The 21,296-nt window shown below is 50.8% G+C and overlaps 5 protein-coding genes across 7 annotated transcripts; 3 read left to right on the top strand and 2 right to left on the bottom strand.

The window, feature by feature from the left end:
* Positions 1 to 134: 134 nt before the first annotated feature.
* Positions 135 to 2,362, bottom strand: PV10_08404 (uncharacterized protein). The gene is made up of 4 exons (XM_016373418.1): positions 1,664 to 2,362; positions 1,483 to 1,611; positions 1,179 to 1,427; positions 135 to 1,117 (listed from the first exon to the last, which is right to left on the bottom strand). Exons 1-4 carry the CDS (start codon positions 1,792 to 1,794, stop codon positions 598 to 600), a joined length of 1,029 nt encoding a protein of 342 aa, XP_016220329.1. The 5' UTR covers positions 1,795 to 2,362; the 3' UTR covers positions 135 to 597.
* Positions 2,363 to 2,864: 502 nt separating this feature from the next.
* Positions 2,865 to 4,011, top strand: PV10_08403 (uncharacterized protein). The gene is made up of 2 exons (XM_016373417.1): positions 2,865 to 3,152; positions 3,227 to 4,011. The coding sequence occupies exons 1-2, from the start codon at positions 2,984 to 2,986 to the stop codon at positions 3,766 to 3,768; spliced, it is 711 nt and encodes a 236-aa protein (XP_016220328.1). The 5' UTR covers positions 2,865 to 2,983; the 3' UTR covers positions 3,769 to 4,011.
* A 672-nt stretch (positions 4,012 to 4,683) lies between these two features.
* Positions 4,684 to 12,746, top strand: PV10_08402 (the record flags this gene model as incomplete). 2 transcript variants are annotated; one of them, XM_016373415.1, is made up of 4 exons in its annotated part: positions 4,684 to 5,298; positions 5,449 to 6,150; positions 6,205 to 11,182; positions 11,236 to 12,746. In XM_016373415.1, exons 1-4 carry the CDS (start codon positions 5,077 to 5,079, stop codon positions 12,744 to 12,746), a joined length of 7,413 nt encoding a protein of 2,470 aa, XP_016220326.1. In that variant the 5' UTR covers positions 4,684 to 5,076. The 2 variants fall into 2 exon arrangements, with proteins under 2 accessions (XP_016220326.1, XP_016220327.1); XM_016373416.1 differs by having other exon boundaries at positions 4,684 to 6,150.
* A 682-nt stretch (positions 12,747 to 13,428) lies between these two features.
* On the bottom strand, positions 13,429 to 15,760 carry PV10_08401 (uncharacterized protein; the record flags this gene model as incomplete). Its single annotated transcript, XM_016373414.1, has 1 exon — positions 13,429 to 15,760. The coding sequence occupies exon 1, from the start codon at positions 15,715 to 15,717 to the stop codon at positions 13,429 to 13,431; it is 2,289 nt and encodes a 762-aa protein (XP_016220325.1). The 5' UTR covers positions 15,718 to 15,760.
* Positions 15,761 to 17,829: 2,069 nt separating this feature from the next.
* Positions 17,830 to 21,288, top strand: PV10_08400. Of its 2 annotated transcripts, XM_016373413.1 has the most exons (2): positions 17,830 to 18,716; positions 18,819 to 21,288. In XM_016373413.1, exons 1-2 carry the CDS (start codon positions 18,277 to 18,279, stop codon positions 20,791 to 20,793), a joined length of 2,415 nt encoding a protein of 804 aa, XP_016220324.1. In that variant the 5' UTR covers positions 17,830 to 18,276; the 3' UTR covers positions 20,794 to 21,288. The 2 variants fall into 2 exon arrangements, with proteins under 2 accessions (XP_016220324.1, XP_016220323.1); XM_016373412.1 differs by having other exon boundaries at positions 17,830 to 21,288.
* Positions 21,289 to 21,296: the final 8 nt, after the last annotated feature.

The raw sequence follows: 21,296 nt of genomic DNA, 5'->3' as shown, positions 1-21,296 counted from the left end.
ATAACATCTTAAGCCATTAGCCGTCGTATTCCCTTCAATAATTCGTATTCCCTTCAATAATAATGGCTTTTGATGACTTGCAGGATATTGGGCTGAGCGGCTGGCCCACTGACACAAAAATACAGAACACGTGAGCTGAAAACGTGGTAATTAATAAAATAATAATAACAATGTCTGGATGTCTGCGTCTTTTGTCAAATCCCCCCCAACAACTCGGTACAAGTAGGCTATATGATACACCTGCAATGGAATGGTGGTAACAGAGCACAATCGTCAAGGATCGTAGCACCTCTGGAGATCGCTTTGTCTGGTAGGTCTATGTTCAGCAAGTAAGCTACATAACTTGTTTAACATGGTCGGTGGTATCGACAGTTGGGGGAGTTCCACGCGTCCTTGATGGCCCCCACGTGAGCAACCCTTCAGTTCACGCTCGAGTCCCTTCCCTCCTATCCACAGATTGCGAGGCGAGACGCGCAACGAGGCTTACGCCCAGATGGCATCCATCATCAACGTACAACATCAGTCTTTCGATTGAAATTCTGGAGAGGGTTGCAAGAGCCGCATGATACCAGTAGAATCCTTCCTCTTTCCAGATGCTTAATGGCTGGGAACATCACCGCCATCACCTTCCTCGTTAAAGAAGACTCTCACTGGGAGCCACGAATCTCCGCAGACCTTGAATCGATCTTTAATGCTGCTGAGTGTCTCCACCTCTTCTGGAGTCAACTCCCATCCGTCCAATTGGAAATTGGCCTCAATCCTGGATTTGGTCACGCTCTTGGGGATGACCGAGGTGCCTCGCTGCAAGCCCCATTGCAGGAGAACTTGTTGAGGTGTCTTGCCATGTGCCTCTGCGATCTTGCCCAAAGTCTTGTCACCCGCGAGTGGTGAGTCGGTGGAGCCCAAGCACGAGTATGCCGTGACGTGGATACCCTTCTCTTTGCAGAACGCGATTGTCTTTGGAGAGGGCATGTTGGGGTGGAGTTCGATCTGGTTGACTGCTGGAACGATCGTTGTCGATTCGGCTTTGAGGAGCTTCTCGAGGTTGGAAATGACAAAGTTGGAAACACCAATGTTTCGAACCTTTCCGGTGCCGACGAGCTTCTGCATCTCGCGCCTGTCATCGAGGTTAGTCATTTTAGCCATCACTCTGGTGACGAGGAACCAAAAAGACGAACCATGTGTCAATGAAAGTCCAGTCGTCATAATGTTTCATCAAGTCCTCCGGCACGGAGGAGCTAGGCCAGTGCATGAGGTACAAATCAACATAATCTGTTTGGAGATCCTTCAATGAGGAGGCAATGCCCTCCTCGACGCGCTTGTGCCATGGGTTGTCGAGTTTAGTGGTGATCCAAATTTCACTTCGAGGCACTCCAGAATCAATGATGCCTTGACCAACCTCGGCCTCGTTGCCATAGGCTAGAGCGCTGTTCCAGACTAGTCAGAAGCGAGAAAATGCGGAGAACAGCAGTCCCAACTCACGTGTCAATGTGACGGTATCCAGCCAGAAGAGCGTCTCGCACAGCGACACGAACTTCATCCGGTTTAGATTGCCATGTTCCCAAACCAACACCAGGAATTTTATCGCCAGTGTTTAAGGTGAAAAAGGTCCTTCAACTCGAGTTAGCAGCTGAGGCTGACTAGATTTTGGGAATTGCCATACTTTGTGCCTTTGCCCTCTTGAGCGGTCGTCATGGTGCGGAGGAGGATTGAGGGTCTTTGGATTCGAGAGGACAGGAATGAGGACGATATACAAGGTCTCGATGTTCTGGTCAACAGACGACAGTAGGACATGCAGGAGAATCGAGAGAGGAATGCAGAATAATCAGCGAAGCGGCGGGCCCGCCGTTAGATAAATGCTTTTGAAGGTATTTTCCAGTTATTTTCCGGTGGCATCGATGAGACTTTCAGGAACCTGTACACCATGGTGGGGCAGTCTTCTCCAACACAACATCAGACCGGTTGATGGACGAGGGGCAGGGTCTTTGATCGTTCATGGAATGGATCTGGAACAGCAGCATTGATTTGTCCATGAGCGAAGAACTGGGGCTGAGCCATACTAGCTTCTGGTAAATCTGGGTTGTTGCATTTAGCCTGAAAGGGATACGCTTGTCCTTCCCTACTCTGATACGGGGAAATCCCTCGATTTGGGGCTTTTGGAAACACAGTCTCGTAGACCACGCGCCGTGTCTGTCTGTTCTAGGCGCGGATGTTAACTCGAATCAAACCGTCATGCGTCTTGTTGGACTGCATATTAGTGCCGGGTTGAGGGCTGGACGATAAGCATTGTGGCATTGTATGTGGTTAGGGGAATCTGGTCGGCAATTGAAGAACCGCCACCACCGGGAGATGACGTGTGAGGTGATGAAAGGATTGATGAGAGTGATGGAGGGGATTGACGAGAGGGAACAAAGTCCGGGCCGCCGCAGAAGCTGATTGCGGAGGCGAAATGAAACTATAGGCGGCTGAAATACTGAATTGGGTGGTACTGGCGCTAAGAGCCGACATGGCTTATGTGTGTTAAGTACCTACTCCGTAGGTAGTCAGTCACAATGTTGGAGCCTGGAAGAAAGGACTCTGGGGCCCAAAAGTCCGTGTTTAGTGGCAACAAGCCCAGGGAACAGGCCCCCTCGGCCCATACAGAGTAGCACGGTAAATTTATTAGGGACCACTTTAGCACCACGAACGGCTTAAACGGCTTAAGTATCTGGTTAGGTGGTTCCTCGGTCCACTAATTTCACTTCTATTCATTTAGAACAGCCTAAGATCATAGCCGGCCGGCACGTGTGTCGCTAACCCCCACCAGGCAGTTCTTACAGTCCAAAGCGACCTTTGCCCGTAGTGACCCTTGTCAGCCTGTGCCCCTCTCACAGACAAGAATTTGGAGAACCAAGCCACTACCGACTCAGACTGGAGCACCTTCAAAAGAATTTACCCAGACAACTCCAGTCATGGGCTTGTTCCCGATTGTATAAAAGCACTCATGTCTCGATTTGTTTCAGCCGGCACCGAAGCTGACTCCATCACACGAGATGATGCCTGGATTCAGGCACAAAAAGAAGTGGAGGCTCAACGGCAGTCAAAGCCCGTAGTCAAGCCGGGTGAGCAAGAAGGCGGCAAGAGTCTGTACGAGGTTCTACAACAGAACAAAGGTAGGTGCTATACGGTGATGAGACTTTGGCTACGTGAACTTGCTCTGACGCGCGATGAACCTTACCTTCCACAGCCTCGAAACAAGAAGCATTCGAAGAACAAGCCCGTCTGAAAAACCAATTTCGAGCCCTCGACGATGACGAGATCGAGTTTCTAGAATCCGTCAACGAATCGGTCAAGGCTAAACAGCATGCGGTGGAGCAAGAGACTGCTGAGCAGCTCGAAGAGTTTCGAAAACAGCGTGCTGCCGCCGAACATTCTCTCCTCGAAACCACCCCTGGAAATAATCCGACTCTTGGCTCTCCGGTGGCATCAAGTTGGATGGTGAAGAAGAAAAAGCGTCGGCGTGACCACGATGGTCCACCAGAGAGGGCTGCCGACAGCAAATCTAGAAAACTATCATCTATTCTGGAGGACCACCCTGCGGCGCCGACTTTAGCGAGTCCTCCTCCAGAAACATCTTCGAAAGAGACAAAGGTTGCCTCGAGCCGGGTAGAAAAGAGCGTGAAAAGCCCAGTGTCTGCTTCTGCCGCAACAACGACCACAAAACAAAGTACTCCTCTGACGACAAGCAACCAGCTCGGTTTACAGGGCTATAGCTCCGATGAAGATTAAACAGACTACATCGGACATTTTTGTAACTGGGACGAAAATCTGGGGGAAATGAGAAAACGAGACTTTTTCACTGGTCGTGCACCAGGACTGGTCCTGCGCCTGGCTCCAGTTGCAGGATATTAGGCTTCAGCGCACTTGAATAATCAACTAAAAGGCGCCTGGAGCGCCCGCAGACCCCCGAGTTTTCGAGGAAGACTACCTACCTAGGTAAGCACCAAGTAGTCTCTGTTAGATAGGCGTTGAGGTGCAGCGCTTTTGCATGCACTCCAGCCCAATCACTATGAGCTCATAAATCTTTACAAATGAAATGCACCTCAATGGTATGCAAAGCCAGACTCTGCTCTCACTTCAACTCTGATATTCATCTGCAAGTGAGTCCGTGCGGAACGAGCCGGAGGGTTTGGTTCTGTTGACGCGACAGAATTCTCGCACCGCGTAGAGCGAGTGAGCCTATCAAGTTTCAGGACGCTGATCAAAGGAACCACATTGGCCGTTGTCGTGGGTACGTGGGTGTTGTTGGTGTGCCTATGTCGCCCACGCAGCCGTTCGCCTTGAAGCCTATCGTGCCTATGAAGCCTAAACGACGCGTCGGGTGTGTCAACGCTCAGGTCATTCTTCCCTTATTCGTTTGTTGTTGTAGCGGTGAGCAATCCGTTGGCTGTCCTGCGAACTCGCCCAAGCGTCCTGCATCTCGACCCAGCACCTCCACTGCACCTTTTGTCCTCTCATTCGTCCATATTACCTGCAAATCAGTCCCGAGAGACGTGTGATGATGTCTCGAATGGATCAAGATGCACTGCACTGCACGGTTGAATTTTCCTCGGGTTGGTTTTGGAGGTAGCCTCATGTTTAGGTAGCAACACCTTTTTGTAGCTATACAAACACAATAGAAATTTCACCCCTCCACCCTGCACCAATTTCCCTCCGTTTTTCTTCACAATCGTTGTGTATCGATAGACAGCGATAGACGATAGGCTGGGTTGGGATCATCGATACACACGCTGGGCAGGATTTGATCCCTGCAAGCCCCTGACGGTTGCCCGCCACCTTCGCAGGTCGCACCTTTCCAGCCAATCCAAGGCCGCGGTTTCACAGGCGTGACCTCCTGACGCTGCTTCAATCTTCAAGTCACTGTCGCTTCAGCTTGTCTGGTAAAACTCATCACATCAGCAAACACCTTTCTCCTCGTCGTCGCCTTGCTGTCTACTACTGCTTTGCACCTCGTCGCCGTTCGCTTTTTCGCATAATCACCGTCGCATCAAATGCTTCCCTACCTTCCATCGCGCCAATCTTTCGCACGTCCTCACCATGGCTGCAGCGGTAGCCTCATATCCCCTTGCCCACCCCACAGAACGCGACTGTCGTCGACTAAAGATCCCGCAATGCTCCTGGATTGGAATGGGTGAAGGGGAACTTTCGCGGTCTTGTCGCATGCCCATGGTTTCGGCTTCTAGCACGGGAGCCGATTGGCCATGCTGTCTGCACACCGCTACCTTCTGTATATGCAAGAAGAACACGCCAGACTTACGGGTATGCGCAACATCTCTTCATCCTAACTCGGGCTTGTCTAGTTGGGGCCTTGAACCTACCCTCATTTCTCGCCTTTTTCCTTCGAATCTCATTTTTATCCCTTGTCCTTGCAACCCGTGCCCGACTTCTCGTCCCTAACACCTATCACAGCGCGATCCGCCTACCTATGAACTATATTTGAGAGCAACTGCGCTGGTCGCAGCTTTGCTGGAGCAATTGGCCACATGTCCATTGCCATATGGCACATTTCCAGCCTCAGACCATTCGGACGATTCCCCTACGCCCAACCCTTTGGACGATCCTCTTGCAACGGCCCATAATCTGGCCAGTCTTGCCTCGATAGAGCTCGACACAACCCTTCCACGTGTTTCGAGCCGTCGACCCCATTCTGAGACCAACATGGATTACAAGATTGACTTTGGTGACACCACCGGAGTTCAAACAAGGGGCAAGAAGGCTGCTAAAAAGGCTGCCAAGGCCGCCCAACAGGCCAAATGGTTCGAATCCGATAACGAGGGCGAGGGGAATACCGCCGGCGATGGTGGGGGTGACGATGCAGGTGGTAATGGAGGCGGAGATAATTCTGGAGCAGGGGGTAATGGAGGAGACGACAACAACGGAGGCGGTGGCGATGACGATTGGGATTTTGGTGGGAGTAAGAAGAACAAGAAGAAGCAGAAGAAGAAGGAAGAGGAAGAGGAGGAGCAAAGGAGGAAAGATGCCGAGTCAGCAAATGCTAATAAAGGTGCAGACCCTCTAAGTTGGGCCGATGAAGCCAACGAAGCCGCTGCCGATGACGATTGGGCGGGCTTCACCACCAAAAAGGATAAGAAGGGCAAAAAGGGGAAGAAGGTGAGACAATGAAATTCCTATCACCATATCACCCTCAATGTCTGACGATCCCAGGGCGTCGAGGATACCACCAGTCCACCGGCAACATCAGCTTTTCAAGACATCAGCCTCGACGATTCAGCGCCCAAGCTGGAGTTCTCTTTTGGCAATGACAAGAAGGACAGTGGAACCGGATTTGGTGCATGGGGGAAAACTTGGGATTTTGACTCTCTTAGTAATGGGGCCACCGACAAACCACAAGACAAGACCTCGAAAAAGGATGACAAGAAAGATTCGACAGCTGATTTTGGTGACAACAATCCTTGGTCCGTGGGTAATAAATCCAAGAAGAAAACGTCGACCTATGGATCAAACTTTGATTTTGGCAACTTCAACACTGAGGAGCCCACTCTTAACTTTGACGGCGACCTGGGCGGAACAAAGTCCACTGACGATGCTTGGGGTTTCTCCTCTAAGAAGGATACCAAGGCAAAGGAGGAGGATACCTGGGGCGGTTGGGGAACCTCAACAGCAAAGAAGAAGGGGAAAAAGGCTGACCCCATCGAGGAACCCGTCGCAGAGGTTGCCGAGGCCGATACCTCGTTTGACTGGGGATTCGGCGGCAGCAAGAAAAAGGGCAAAAAGGGCCTCATCAGTGAGGTTGATGATCTTCTTGCCGTCCCTGAGGCTCCTGCTCCTGCCGCTGCAGTCGACAAAGCCGATGATGGAGACGACTGGATGTCTGCAGCTTGGGGATCAAAGAAGACCAAGAAGGGCAAAAAGACAGAAGACTTCTCAACATCTGTTGACCCAGGATCAAAAGAAGCCGACATCACCACGGACACGTTAGCTGATGACACTTGGGGAGCCTTTACCACCGCCAAAAGTAAAAAGGGCAAGAAAGCACCAATCATCGAAGAGACTGTTCCCGAACCAGCTCCTGACCCACCTAGTGCCATCGATGATGTGTGGGCATCTTTTGGTAAACAGGACAAGAAGGGTAAGAAGGGCAAAGTGACCAGCCCTGAACCTTCTATTCCTAATGTCGACCCAGAATTCGACGACTTCGACAAGGCCATGGAGGCTCCGAAAGAACCAGAAGGCATGAGCTACGTGGATTGGATGTCGTTGACCCCCAAGGAGAGGAAAAAGAAGGAAAAGGAATACCTCAAGAAGGGTATCCCCATTCCCACCGAACCAGAACCAGAACCAGAACCAGACCCAAGTCCAGAGGAAGACCCTCACCTCGACACATTGCCTGAAGATCCGCCGCAGGAGCAGGGCATGCCTTACTCCGAATGGATCGCTCTCAGCTCGAAGGAACGAAAGAAGAAAGAGAAGGAGTATCAGAAGAAAGGGATCCCTATCCCGACTGAACCAGAGCCAGAGATTGACCCCATTCCGGAGACCGAGGAGCCAAAAGAGCAAGCGATGAGCTATGATGACTGGATGCTTTTGACTAACAAGGAAAGGAAGAAAAAGGAGAAAGAGTATAATGCTGCTGGAATCCCTATTCCAACAGAGCCCCAGCCTGAGGATGACCCCATGCCTGAGATCGAGGAGCCAAAAGAGCAAGCGATGAGCTATGATGACTGGATGCTTTTGACTAACAAGGAAAGGAAGAAGAAGGAGAAGGAGTACAATGCCGCTGGAATTCCCATTCCAACAGAGCCCCAGCTTGAGGAGGACCCCATACCTGACTTCGAGGAACCAAAAGAGCAAGGGATGGGCTATGATGAGTGGACACTCTTGAGTAGCAAGGAAAGGAAGAAAAAGGAGAAGGAATACATCAGCAAGGGTATTCCTATTCCTACCCCGCCCGCATTTGAGCTCGAGCCCGAGCCTGAACCTGAACTACCCAAGGAGGAGGGAATGAGCTATGATGAGTGGATGCTCTTGAGCAGCAAAGAAAGGAAGAAGAAGGAGAAGGAATATACACTAAAGGGCATCCCTATTCCTACCGAGCCCGAACCCGAACCCGAACCCGAACCACCCAAGGAGGAGGGAATGAGCTATGATGAGTGGATGCTCTTGAGTAGCAAGGAAAAGAAGAAGAAGGAGAAGGAATACCTCAGCAAGGGTATTCCTATTCCTACCCCGCCCGTATTTGAGCCCGAGCCAGAACCAGAACCCGAACCACCTAAGGAGGAGGGAATGAGCTATGACGACTGGCTCGCTCTAACTCCTCGAGAAAGGAAGAAGAAGGAAAAGGAATATGCACTAAAGGGCATCCCTATTCCAACTGAACCCGAACCAGAGCCTGAACCCGAGCCGCCGAAGGAAGAGGGCATGAGTTACTCAGAATGGATAGCCCTATCCACCAAGGAGAGGAAGAAGAAGGAGAAGGAATATCTGTTAAAGGGCATTCCAATACCAACAGAGCCGATACCTGACCCGGAACCTGAGCCAGAACCAGAACCAGAAAAAGAGAAGAAAGAGGGCATGAGTTATACTGAATGGATAGCCCTATCCGCAAAAGACCGCAAAAAGAAAGAGAAGGAATACAAGCTCAACGGAATTCCTATTCCAACTGAAGATCCCGCTCCTGTTGAAGCAGAGGTTGAGGAAGAAGCTGATGATGCATGGGGAAGTTGGGGAGTATCTACCAAGTCCAAGAAAAAGTCGAAGACCACAAGCACGGGCCTTCTTGATCCTGAAGACGGCACCAGCGCTACTGCTCTAGAGTCCAAACCCGAGAAGGAGGATACTTGGGGTTCTTGGGGCACTTCCACAAAGGACAAGAAAACTACCACCAAGAAGAAAGGTTTCCTAGACATCTCAGAAGAGCCCGAAGATTCCAACTCCAAGGATATAGACCCATGGGCAGCATTTTCAACCACCGGTAAAAAAGACACCAAGAAGAAGGACGCAGTGATCGAGGATGCAGAAGCTGACGCTGGAGGGTGGGGATTCAGTTTTGGTTCGTCCAAGGACAAGAAAAAGGACACCAAAAAGAAAGGTCTACTAGATCTCGACGAAGAGCCGCCTGCACCTCCCCCAGAACCAGAACCAGAGCCAGACCTCGATTTGGATGAACTTGCTTACTTGACGCCAAAGGAGAGGAAGAAGCGAGAAAAGGAGATTGCCAAGAAGAAAGCGGCCGCTGCTCTTGAGCCTGAGCCAGTCCCAGAGAAAGCCTCAGACAAATCCAAAGAAAACGATGACATTTGGGGTACTTGGGGAACTACGACAAAGGACAAGAAAGGCACCCTGAAGAAAACTGTCCCCGAAGTGGTCGAGACCAGCAAACCCGACACCAAGGCCGATGCATGGGATATTTGGGGTGCCAAAAAGAACACCAAGAAATCCAAGATGGTGGACGAGCCTCCTCCGCCAGTGCCAACTCCTCCTGCACAAGGTCTGACACCTGAACCTGATCAGACGGATATGCTCGATGAGGACGATTACGGCGGTGGCACTTGGGCGACTCTGACCAAAAGCAAGTCATCCTCCAAAAAAGAAACAAGCACAACAAAAGATAGCAAGAACATGTGGGGATTTGGAACTGCAGCTGCTGCTGTCACCACTGCAACAGGCGCCAAATTGACCAAGAAAGAGAGAGAGGCCAAGGCTAAAAGGGAAGCAGAGGAACAAGCTGAGAAAGAAAGGGAAGAAAAAGCATTACGCGAGGCTGAAGAAGCTGAAGCTGCAAGGCTGGCAGAGGAAGAAGAAGAAGCCAAGCGACTGAAGAAGAGCGGCAAGCTCAGCAAAACAACCACTAAGACCAAAGATGCCGATCTTCTCGATGGACTAGACGATGTCACCCCAGCTTCTAAATCGTCCAAGCTCAAAAAAGCCACGACTGCAAAGGAAGAGAAGTCGGAGGATTACTTTGGATTCTGGGGTAACGCGTCGACGTCCAAAAAGACAGCTGGCAAGAAGGATGGAGACTCCAAAAAGGAAATTACCAAACAGGGGCTGACCAATGAGGACGAGGCACTAAATGACCTGGAAGACGACTTGGACTTTGGCGTTGATCCCAAGAAGAGTTCTTCTGCAAAGACAACAACGGCAAAGGCAATGACCACAGCAAAGACAAAGACAACATCATCGGTTGCAGATCGTATCAAAGCTTTGGAACATGGAAAAGAAACCATTGGGAAGAAGTCGAAGATAGAGGCGCCGCTGACTAAGTCGACGCCTCTACAGGACGCGCTATCGCCGAAAGAGGAAAGGAGGCAAGCCGAGAAAGCATCATCACTTTCAAAGACCAAAGACTCCAAAGGATTGAAGAAGAGCGACGCGACATACATCTCCCAGGAGAAGAAGTCAAAGGATTCTGTGCCGGGTAGCTTCCCTGGAGGCTTTGGTGACGACCTGCTCGACGACGACCTGTTGCAAACATCTGTCCCACCGTCGCCTGAAAAGACAAAGACCAAGTCAAAAGTCGTTGACAAGAAGACCACAAAGTCCAAAACTTCGACTGCTAAGACTTCAGCCGCAAAGGACTTGGATCTGTTGGACGATATCGTCGACCCTAGCAGCAAACTCCCTACCCCTCCGCCAGAAGACAAGAAGCCTGTGAAGAAGGAACGTCCAAAGGTTGAACGTTCTGCCACTTCATCCTGGGGCTTCTGGGGGGTAGCCGCGCCTCCACCAAAGAAGTCTACCAAGGACAAGGTCAAGGAAGACGGGCATGCTTCAGCTTCAGAAAGAAAAGAAAAGCCATCACCTGCCATGGTTCGGTCCAAGTCTGTCAAAACTGCGAGGGAGAAGGAGCGTGAGCTCCGAGATGCAGAGAAGTCATCCAAATCATCCAGTTCTGACAAAGAAGTCAAGCCTGCCACCAAAGAAAGACCAAAGGCTCCTCGTGGCACCAGCTTCTCCAATTTCATGTTTGGCGGTCCTCCTCCCTCTGCGATGAGACTAAGTACGACGAGACGACCTAGCAGTTCCGGCAGTGTTCGTACATCCTCGAGACGGCAGTCCGTTGATGGTCTTGTCTCTCCTCCACCGGAAGAAGATGTACCGATCAACTCCAAAGCTGCAAAGTTGATGGGCATGAAAAGCGCCAACGTCGAGAGAAGGTCGTCGGTCAAATCAAAGTCGAAAGGTAAGGTTTCAATCCCTAGCTCGTGGCATCCTCAAGCTAATCATCTCCTCCAGTACCTGATCCGTACCCCATTGACGATGATGACATGGTGATGATCCATACCCATGACGACGTGGTTGTGAACACTGCTGCCAAAAACAAGTCCAAGACAAAAGCAACACCGTCCAAGAAAGAGGTAGGTTCAAACCCCTCCTCGATTGTGCCGGGACATGTTGTTCGCCCCTCGTGGTCCCCAGATTTTGTCAAGGAGCGAAAGGCTAACGGGGAGATGTCATTCAAACAGACAAAGTCCTCGAATAAAAACATCAGAGACGAGGATGTCGTCATGGTTGATCATGGTGATCCTCTTGTTACTAGTGGGCCTGAAGACATTGCCTTCGTTGACCACCCCACGCCTCTATCAAGGAGTAACACTACCCCACGGCGATCGACCGGCTTTTTCGGTAGTTTCTTTGGAGGTGGCAAGACAGTTGAACCAGAGCCAAGGCCAAGAAGTCAGACATTGACGGACGCTGAAGATCAAGGACTCCCAATCAGAACTAAGGATCGCTCAAAGAGGAGATCTCGAGTAGTGGACGGCGAAGAATTCACAACTGACGGTCCAGGCGAAACTGATGCAGACGTCGAAGCAAGAAGGCAAGAACGTAAAGCTAGACGAGAAGCTAGAGATCAAGCGGAAGAAGTCGAACGCGCAGACCGGGAGCAGAGACGCAAAGACAGACGTGAACGGGAGAAGGCAGATCTCGAAGCCCGTCGACGAAAAGATCGTGAACGAGCTCGTCAAGAGCAAGAAGCTGAAGACCAAAGAAGAGAAGAGAAACGAGCTCGACGGGCCGCCAAGGAAGCCCGTCGCCAACAGGAGGAGCTCGAAATCAGCCAAGAGGCCGAGCGCAAGCGAGAAGAACGACGAGCTTTACGTGCCAAGCTCGAAATGGAACATGGTGATGCTCAGCGTGATCTGAAAGAAGAACGACGACGGAAATATCACGAGGAAGAAATCGAAAGAAGCCGCCGCAGGGAGCACCGGTCCCACGACAAAGACCGATCAAGAGGACACCGCAGTAGTGCTCTGGTCGAAGAGTATCACGAAAGCCGCAGTGGCAGCGGCAAAGGAACAGCACCACCCGCCAACAAGACCAGCTCGTGGGTGAACTCACAGGCGGATGAGCCACCCGAAGTCCCGCCTGTCGAAGGGACCATCGTGGACGGCAGTGGAGAGAAACCACGAGCTGGAATCGACGATGACGAGCATAGACAAAGCAGTCGGCGACGTGACAAGTACGCCGGCATGACGGACGCTGAGATCGACGCATACCGAGCCAAGAGAAGAGCAGAACGTCGTGGCGAAGGCAAGAGTGCCAGTGGCGGCAGCCATGAACGTGAACGTGAACGTGAACGCGATCGACAAGACCGGCGAGAACGTCGGAGAAGAAGAGACCGAGACGGCGTGGACGGCCGTGACGGTTACGGGTACGAAGATGTACCCGTCAAAACTTGGGATGGAAGACCATCCCTAGGAAGAAACGACAGCAAGAGAAGAAGCTTCCTCGGTAGTTTCTTCTAAAGACAATGGCGAGGTCAAGAACAAGAAAGAGCAGAAGAATGTCGGGGATATATCTAGCTGGTCTAGATCTCGACTTTTGCTTTTTTCGACCCTGCCATACGGACAACTTGATCTGCTTGTCCACCATTACATCGGCATCTGTCGTTGGGGGAAAAGAGTGCATAAACATATGATTTTGATTTTGATTTTGATTTTCAGCGTTTTAGCGAGCATTTATATTGATCGATCGATACTTGGTCATGGGTTTGGGTTTGGATTTATTCTTTCTTCCGATGGGGAACAAGATTGGTTTGTTGGTTGTGGACGGTGTTGGTGGTTGTTAGTGATACCCGTCCTCGCTCGTTTGCTTGCTTGCTTGCTTGCTTGTGTGCATGCTTATTTACCTATATGCTCACTTGCTTGTCGCGCGTTATATTTACAATATTTACATTCCAGTATTGTTTGTCTACGATACCTCCAGAACAGAAGAAGAGTGGAATACACTGGGTACACTTCAATCTCATCTTATCAGACTTTCTACTTAGCTTTTGATACTGGTACTTTGGTCCCAAGTTCTATCGAATCTTGTTCTTGTCTTTGTAGAGAGATCTGATTGATTTGTTCATTTTTTCCTATCCCAAGATGCCTTACGTAGTAGATCTAGTCTTGGATACCTAGCTTAGGTACGTATAATACCTACCATCTACAACTTCAAATTCCCACCCCCAACAGCCGCACCACCACCACCATCCGCACCAATCGCGACATCACTCTTCTTCATTTTCTTCTTCCCCTTTCCATCAATATTCTGCAATTCGCCTCCTTTACCAATAATCTTGACATTTCCCTTTGCCAATTGAGTGATGATATCGTTTCGGTCTCCGGATTTCGTCTTTGATTTCGAATTCGCATTCGAATTCGAGTTCGAGTTCAAATTCGACTTGGAACTGATACCTTGATTCTGATTCGCTGTCTTGATGCGTTCCTTGTCGCGACGCCGACGTCGAAGTTTCTCTTCACGTGTCATTTCGTCGCGTGACGTGGATAGACCAGAGGAGCGGATTATGATATTTTCGTCGCCTTCGAGCTCGACGAAATCATCCGCTTCGCCGTCGTTCTTGGATTTGGATTTAGGTCGTTTGTCTTCGCCTGGACGGTACACTTCTTGGGGTGCTAACATGCCAACGTTGCCGTTATCGGCCAGACCGACGGGTCGGGCATCTTCCATGCTGATGGTGGGTTTATCTTCGACGGTCTTGATTTCAGCTTCGGTTCGTTTGGGTTTGAAGTGAAGGTTGCTGAGGAGGTCGAGTTGAGATGAGACTTCTTTCCAGAGGCGAGAGATTTCAGCGTGTTGTTTTTGAGCCGCGGCTGAGAGGGTGGATGTGTAGTTCGGGTCGGTGGCGGCGAGGTGTTGTTGTTCGTAGACTTCGCCGAGTCCAGTGCTGGGTTTTGTGTCGTCGAGTTCGATGCGGCCGCGACGAGTGGCGTTGGAGTCGGTGCCGAGATCGTCTGGACGTCGACGGATGACTTCGTCGAATTCTCGGGCGAGAATCCTTCGTTTGATCAAGGCCTCGATTTCTTCGGTTACTTCGGCGGTAATTACGGGAACGGGTTTCCCTACTCGCTCGAATTCGAGGTCTTCTTCGAGTAAGGAATTGATAGGGCGATCTGCTCCGCGGGCTTCGCCGGACAGGGTCCAGTCTCGTTTGGCGATGGATGCGGCCTCGAGACGGCGGATCTCAGCGGCGATTTTGGCACGTTGTTTCTCGTGCGTAGAGAGGTTCTTGGACGATTTCTTCAAGGAGCCGTCAGAGTCGGAATTGGTTGCGTCTTCATCGTCGGAGAGTTCTTCCTCGGATTCCAAGAGGTCGCGACGGACATCTGAGATGGCTCGTTGAAGGTCGTTCTCAAGATCCTTGTTTGTCTGTGGAGCAGATGTGGTGGGTTTGGCAGAAGGTTGAGTTTTGGGCAGAGCACGCATGCGTTTTGTCTTGGAGGGTTTCTTGGGTGGAGGAGCGAAGAAGTCGGCGTATCGAACGTCATTGGTGTTTTCAACGGCGGGAACGCCATGGGCAAGGCCATCTTCTTGTGAGTCTTGGTCGCTATCAGATGCATCGAGATCAGCGTCGCCAAAGGTCGGTCCTTCTTCATCGTCGTCGTCGTCGTCATCGCTGGCAGGTTGGTCTTTGTCTTGATCCTGATCCTGGTGTTCCTTTGGATAGTGGTATTGCATGGTCAATGGATCGACTGCCCAGTCAATATCATCTTCATCACTAGGGTCGTCATCCTCGCCACGGGCATCCTGTTGTTCGAGGAATTGGGTTTGGCGATTAAAGTCGTCGATAGAGAAGAAACCATCGTTGAGCTTGTTTGGGTCTTGGACGTAGGTTTGTTGAACGGGTTCTTCGGATTCGGCGTTGGAATCGGACTGAATATCAGAATCATCATGCTCGATGTCCTCGATGTCCTCGATGTCCTCGAGATCTTCCATTTCAGCATCCTCGTCGGAAATACCATCAGATTCATCTTGAATGTTTGACATGTCGTCATCCATGTCATCTTCTTCTTCCAGGTCTTCATCTTCGAGCAAGTCTGCATCATCGACGTAATCTGGCTGTTCTTCTTCATCGTGTGTGGCAGCATTGTCCAGATGTTTCTTATTTGTGGCATCAATATCGCGTTGGACCTCAGAGCACGCGGCATCTAATATGCGACGAGCTTGTTCCCAGACCTGTTTGGCGACGAGACCTTTTGTATAGACCTGGCGCAGTTGAAGAATGGCATCTTCCTTCTGAGAGTCACCTCTCTTTCGCTTTTTCCGGTTCTCGTCCCTTCTCAGCTTTTGAGCATTGGCGATATCTTCTGCCAACGGGTCAAGGATATCTTTGACGGCAGACAGGGCATTAAGATGAAGTTCGGGCGGGGGTTGGAGGAAGGAGTGCGAGGCGGAGGAGAGGGTGGAGAGAATGTTGGTGGTGGCTGTATCCATATGGAACAATTGAAAGCGAGGACTTTCCTCACGCCGATGAAGGTCGACAGTGACGACGTATAGTGTTATCACAAGGTCAAAGCCATTAGACTGGGTGCGCAGAGGTGTCGTTGATGGATCGAGGTGAGATGATGATTGGACAATGTGGTTGATATTTTCTGGAGCCTCGATATTTTTTTCTGCAGGTTATGATAGGGCGGTGAGGAAGGCGGTCAGAGTTGGGGGCCGTGAGGGGGTATTTTGGGGGGAGGGTCACGGTTGTGCCTGGGGGACGATTTAGAGTATGGTGCTTGTGGTTAGGCTTAACGGGGGGTGAATTCTCGGGGCTTGGTGGCTCCAGTGTGGCAGCCAAATGGACCCTAAGGAACCCAGCCTTAGGGACTGCAGCCAAGCATGTCATTGTCATACCTTGTTTGCGGGAACGACTCGATAGGCCAAAGTGGAACTAGGCATATCTAAGAATGCAATGTTGCACATGCGCATCATCCTAAGATTACAATGTGCTGCAGAGATGAAAAGACATTGTGTACCAGCACTCGACTCGGTGTCTACGGAGTATTACTAGCATAGTACCTCCTCATGTCATTTTGTGTTCTGTGTGGAAAAGTGGCAGTGCAGCTAGCATCATGTGTGAGGTCACTTGCTAAGGTTCATTAGGGTTTAGCAAAGGATGATAGGGGAATTTTAATTCCTAGGAACCTTGACATGCATTTCCATATCAGTTAAGGTAGTCTGCGAGCAACTTGACCTAGTGAGAGTGTCGCGTGCTCAATTACTGGATTCAAGATAAGGAACGTAAAAGTGGCTGACTTGTGGATGTGTTGGGACATGCAGGTTGCCTGTAAGTTGCACCGAGTACACGAGTGACGGGGGAAGGGCATGTTGTTGGTGGCTTTCACAAGCAAGTACTGTATGAGCAACGAAAGGTGCCTGGAGTGCCTACAGCCCTTAACTATGAGTAACTGTACGTGAGTCCCGAGTCGTCCCTACTTGTTATCATGATTACCAAGGTATGGATAGTAGCCACCAAAGTTCATGGCCGTTGGGTACTATTGATTTACCGAGTTACTGGCTCCTTGGATAAACTTTCAGACTTATAACTACGCAGAGAATCAGTTTATCTTGCGATTAGCAAAAGCAATACGAAACAAAAGAATGTTTGAAGGCTGGTTTTATTAAACATGTCCACTCAAGCACAGACCTAGGGACCCTCTTCCTCGGTCCACAGGACTAGGTAGCTAGTAGTAGTTACATCTCACAGATGGGAAAATGGAGATCTCATCTTCATGTTAGTCGACGGTTTGACAAAACAAATGCTACATCAAAATTTTCCATCAGCGCATGTACTTCGTCCAACACCCAATTATCACGAGGCTCGTACTAGTGGCTGGACAAAGAACCAGTAGAGGCCTGAATGTTTCCTGCATCTTTCCCCTGGTGGCGTCAATTGTTCTGGCCAGAACTGAAAAGTCTCTTCTCTTAGGTAGGTTATCACTTTGGTCCCCGGTTATCAATTGTCCCGGTTATCAATTGCCGGAGGGTGCACGTTTAGTGATGTTATTGCTTTTAGGTAGAGGCGTTGGCGTTATTGAAAACGAACACGACTCGAGGCCCGTGGTTTGTAGAGAGACATTCGAAGAACACAATCGCCATTGCCATTGCCATTGCCATTGCCATCATCACAAGCACAATAATCACTCCTTCTAATTGCTCCTTTCATTTCCACCTTCAAATCCCCCTTCACTGTTATCGCATTCTTTTTCCTCTCTCTCCCTCTCCTTCTCCTTGCCCATCCTCCCTCAACTGTCAACACGGTACTTGTTAGTCTCCCTCGGCACGATTTCACTTCTGCATCTTTGGTGGGCCCCGGGGCTTTTAGCACCAGTATCATCGCTCGCTTGCACAAAAACAAGGATTCTATCTCCATAATCAAGCAGCCACCTTCTTTTGGCCTCCACATGTCCTTGTCTACCAACGATAGACTTTGAACTGCGCACGCTGCGACCATCTCCCTGCACGTTGACTCCGCCAATCCGAACCACGAGCATTTCATCATTCCCCAACGGGTCAGTGCCATTCATACATCATCTCATCATTGTGTCTTCAGCTTCCGAATGGTTTCCCACGGGCCTCGTTGCAACTCTATTCTTTAAACTCTCCTCTCATTCTCGACATTGATCTATCTTGCAGCTTCACTTCAACCTTGCTCCCACCATCAACGTCCTTCTCGCCATCGCCGCTGCCCTCCCTCTCTCTGTACCAACATTGTCCCTGATCAATGCATCCCACCGCTTCCTTCATGCACCCCTCCGCCAGATCGTCAGACTGCGACCAATCTACTATCTGATCGCCCTCTCTCATCTCACCCACCATCACCGCAACCCAGCTACACCTCGATACTCATCCACCATTCCCTCCTGCACACAGCAACCGCCTTTAGGAACACCGCTTGACCCTCTCATATTGTCCGTCCATGACGTCCTTCTCCCAAACTCTCTTCAGCTTCACTATACACCACTTCCCACCAAGCTGACATCTTCCTCCGCCTGTTGAACTCCAATGAAATTCGGCGACACCATCTATCAGCGGTCGGTCCCTAAGTGGGCTGCCTATAATTTTAAATATAATGAGTTGAAACACCTTATCAAATCCAGAACCTCCGCCGGTCATGCCGTGCCCCTTGACATACCTTCCCACGGCAAGAGCCGCTGGGAGGAGCTTGACACTCAATTGCTCAAGCTGCTGCAGGACGAGTACGATAATATCACCCTCTTCCTGAGGAGCAAGCAGGGCGAGATTGACAGGAGGCTGTCCCACCTCGAAAAACAAATCGCCATAGCACATCGCGCCGTCGCCCAGGACGCCTTGGACAGGCCCATCCTTCAGGCCAGGAAATATCAGCGCTTGGTGAAGGACTCGGAAGAGATTGCTGACGAAGTCCAAAACCTCGCCCGCTTTGCTGCTGTCCAGAAAACCGCATTTCGGAAGATATTGAAAAAGTATCGCAAGTGGACCGGTTCAACCTCTCTCCAGACCAGGCTCGATGTCGAGGTCTTCTCTTCGGACAAGTTGCGTACTGACTATTCCGACTACCTGCTCAGGCTATCCGACCTCAACCTCACCTTGCATCAGACCCTCGCTTCTCCCATGTTGACCGGTAAGCCCGGCAATCCCATTCAACAGGCCAACAAGATTTCCACGTCCGCCAACGGGTCCGCCATCAGCCAGATCGATGCGTCTGTCCTTCAAAGTCCGCTGACTTTCGATGCCACTCTTCTGACCGTCCCTTACGGCCAGGTCGCTGGGAGCGCATACTACTGGATCCATCCTGACAACTACGACGAAGCTCGAACCCTCCTTCTCAGGCATATGCGTGACATTGCCCTCACCCGCACCCCGTCACGCACTGGCTCAGAAGCATCTCTTTCATCCCAACCCCGCAAATCCTCCTTGTCCCCCGACCTCTCCCTGCTCCATGCAGTTTTCTTCGACAATTCCCAACGGTACATCAAGGATACAAGTACGACACGCCCAACTCGCATAGCCTTGAGTGCCTATTATAGTCAAGACTCCGAAGCTGCTGTCACTCTTGCTGGCCTCTCGCCGACTTCATCTGGCACTACTGTATTGTCCATCAAGACCAAGGACCTAGCCAAGGCCTTGCAGCGATCATCAAGTCCTAGCGTGGTCTCCAGCGAAGTCTCCGCTGTCCAAAAATACCTTTCCCAACACCGTGATGTTAAGTCCCTCGCCGAGTTCTCCTCCAGGCGAACCCGCTACTCGGGCATGACAAATTCTGCTGATGTCGCCACTTGGGCCACTCTCGACACCAATATTACCACATACGTTGCAGACACCTTATGTATTGGCCAGCCAGGTTACCATCCCCATGCTGGAGAGGCCTTCCCTTACGCCGTTCTCCATATTCGGTGGGAATTCGCCAGGGTACCTTCGGTTGTCAGAGCCTTTGATGAATCGCACCTCGTTGAGCGAGTGAACGACTTCACCCTCGAGGCTATGGCCATCCATACCGTCCATAAAGATCTACCGAGCCCAAGTTGGCTGCCTCTTCTAGACAAGGACATCCGCAAAGTGCCTTTGGTGCCACACAGAAAGAGAGCCGGCTTGTCTGGTCGCGGGAGAAATGGGAGTTTGGACATCGCAATCTCCTCGGGGCCCTCGTCTGCAGATGAGCCTCCGAGTAGTGTCTTTTCTGCAAATCCAGGGCATTCTTCGGCTACCTCAGAAGAGGTCGGTGCCCTCGTCAGTCATTCTGAATCGGCCCAGTCCAAGCCCCAGGCCTCCAAACCCCAACGCACCAAGAAAAGAGCACGCATCCAGACGCCTAACCCTCAGCCTCGGGCTCAACGGTATTGGAATGAGTTCGATGACGGAGATTCTGACGTCAATCAAGACGAAGGCTATGCCATCTATGTCGATCCGAACGAGCCCATTTTCCCTGGTGCTGACGCTGTGCACAAGGCCATTGGCGTCATGTGCGATAGCGTCAGCAAAGGCACAATTCGCGTGCTATCCTGGTTTCCACTGACTGCACGACGACATGCTCATGGCGAACGAGAGCCGTTGTTGTCAGAACAGCGTACTAGTGATGACGGTGATTCGTCCGGTTCAGATACAGATGACCTCCTGGTCCCCCAACAAAGAACAAGAAGGCCTCAACGGACTCTCTCACATGGATCCCGTGGAGCAAATCGGCCTGGTGGTGTCTTCCTCACGCCACGTCAAAAGCAGCTGGAGAACACAATCTTCATCTTTTATACGGGCTTGATTGGAATCTCTGCCGTTTTTCTCGTCATGTCCAGTATCCTCCTTGGGACTGGTCGTAGAAAGGCGTTTGTCGAGGTGGATGCTGGCGTTGTTGCCGGAGTGGTCGCTGCCGAAACCTGCGCCGTCGGCGCAATTATACTCATCCTAATTCGAAAGCAGAGGCTGAGCATCGTGCATTGGGGCCTCGTTGGCGTCTCCGTCTCTGTTGTTGTTGTGGTTGGCATGGCGTTGTTGGCGTTGATGTTTTCTGGCGCCCACCGATCCATCGGCAAAAAAACTGATGTTTGACTGCCTCGGGTCCAGTGGGCACCACATTGTCACTTTTCCCTACACATTGATACCTCCCCATTGCAGATAGAACCGGCGTGTTCATGAAGGCGGCAGCTGCGGCTACGGCCGGGCCCGCATTGCAATGGTTGTGACACGAATTTGATATGGCTCTATAAGCATGCATGCGTGCATGTAGGGCTATGATGAAACGAGGATGTACACCTGTCTCTGTACATGGCATGTCATGATGTCCACCTCAGCTCGAGGTTTATGAGATCCAGGACAAACTCAAACAGGCATGGGGGGATTCACACACCACCTCGAAGAATCAACCCACATGCCAATACGGCCGCATTCATCACTTTAATTTCCCCTATGGAATACCTACGGAACAACACTCCTGGGGGACTCATCTATTACATACCTAGTGTACATAACTATCCCTTATCTGCACTTGGACAGCGTCATCATATTACTGAAGTCCATCCTATTAATAATCACAGTCAATTACCGTAACACTT

Source organism: Exophiala mesophila (assembly GCF_000836275.1).
Source record: "Exophiala mesophila strain CBS 40295 unplaced genomic scaffold supercont1.6, whole genome shotgun sequence".
Lineage (NCBI taxonomy): Eukaryota > Fungi > Ascomycota > Eurotiomycetes > Chaetothyriales > Herpotrichiellaceae > Exophiala > Exophiala mesophila.
The sequence above is the reverse complement of the archived record's forward strand: the minus strand, read 5'-3'. Positions and strand labels throughout refer to the sequence as shown.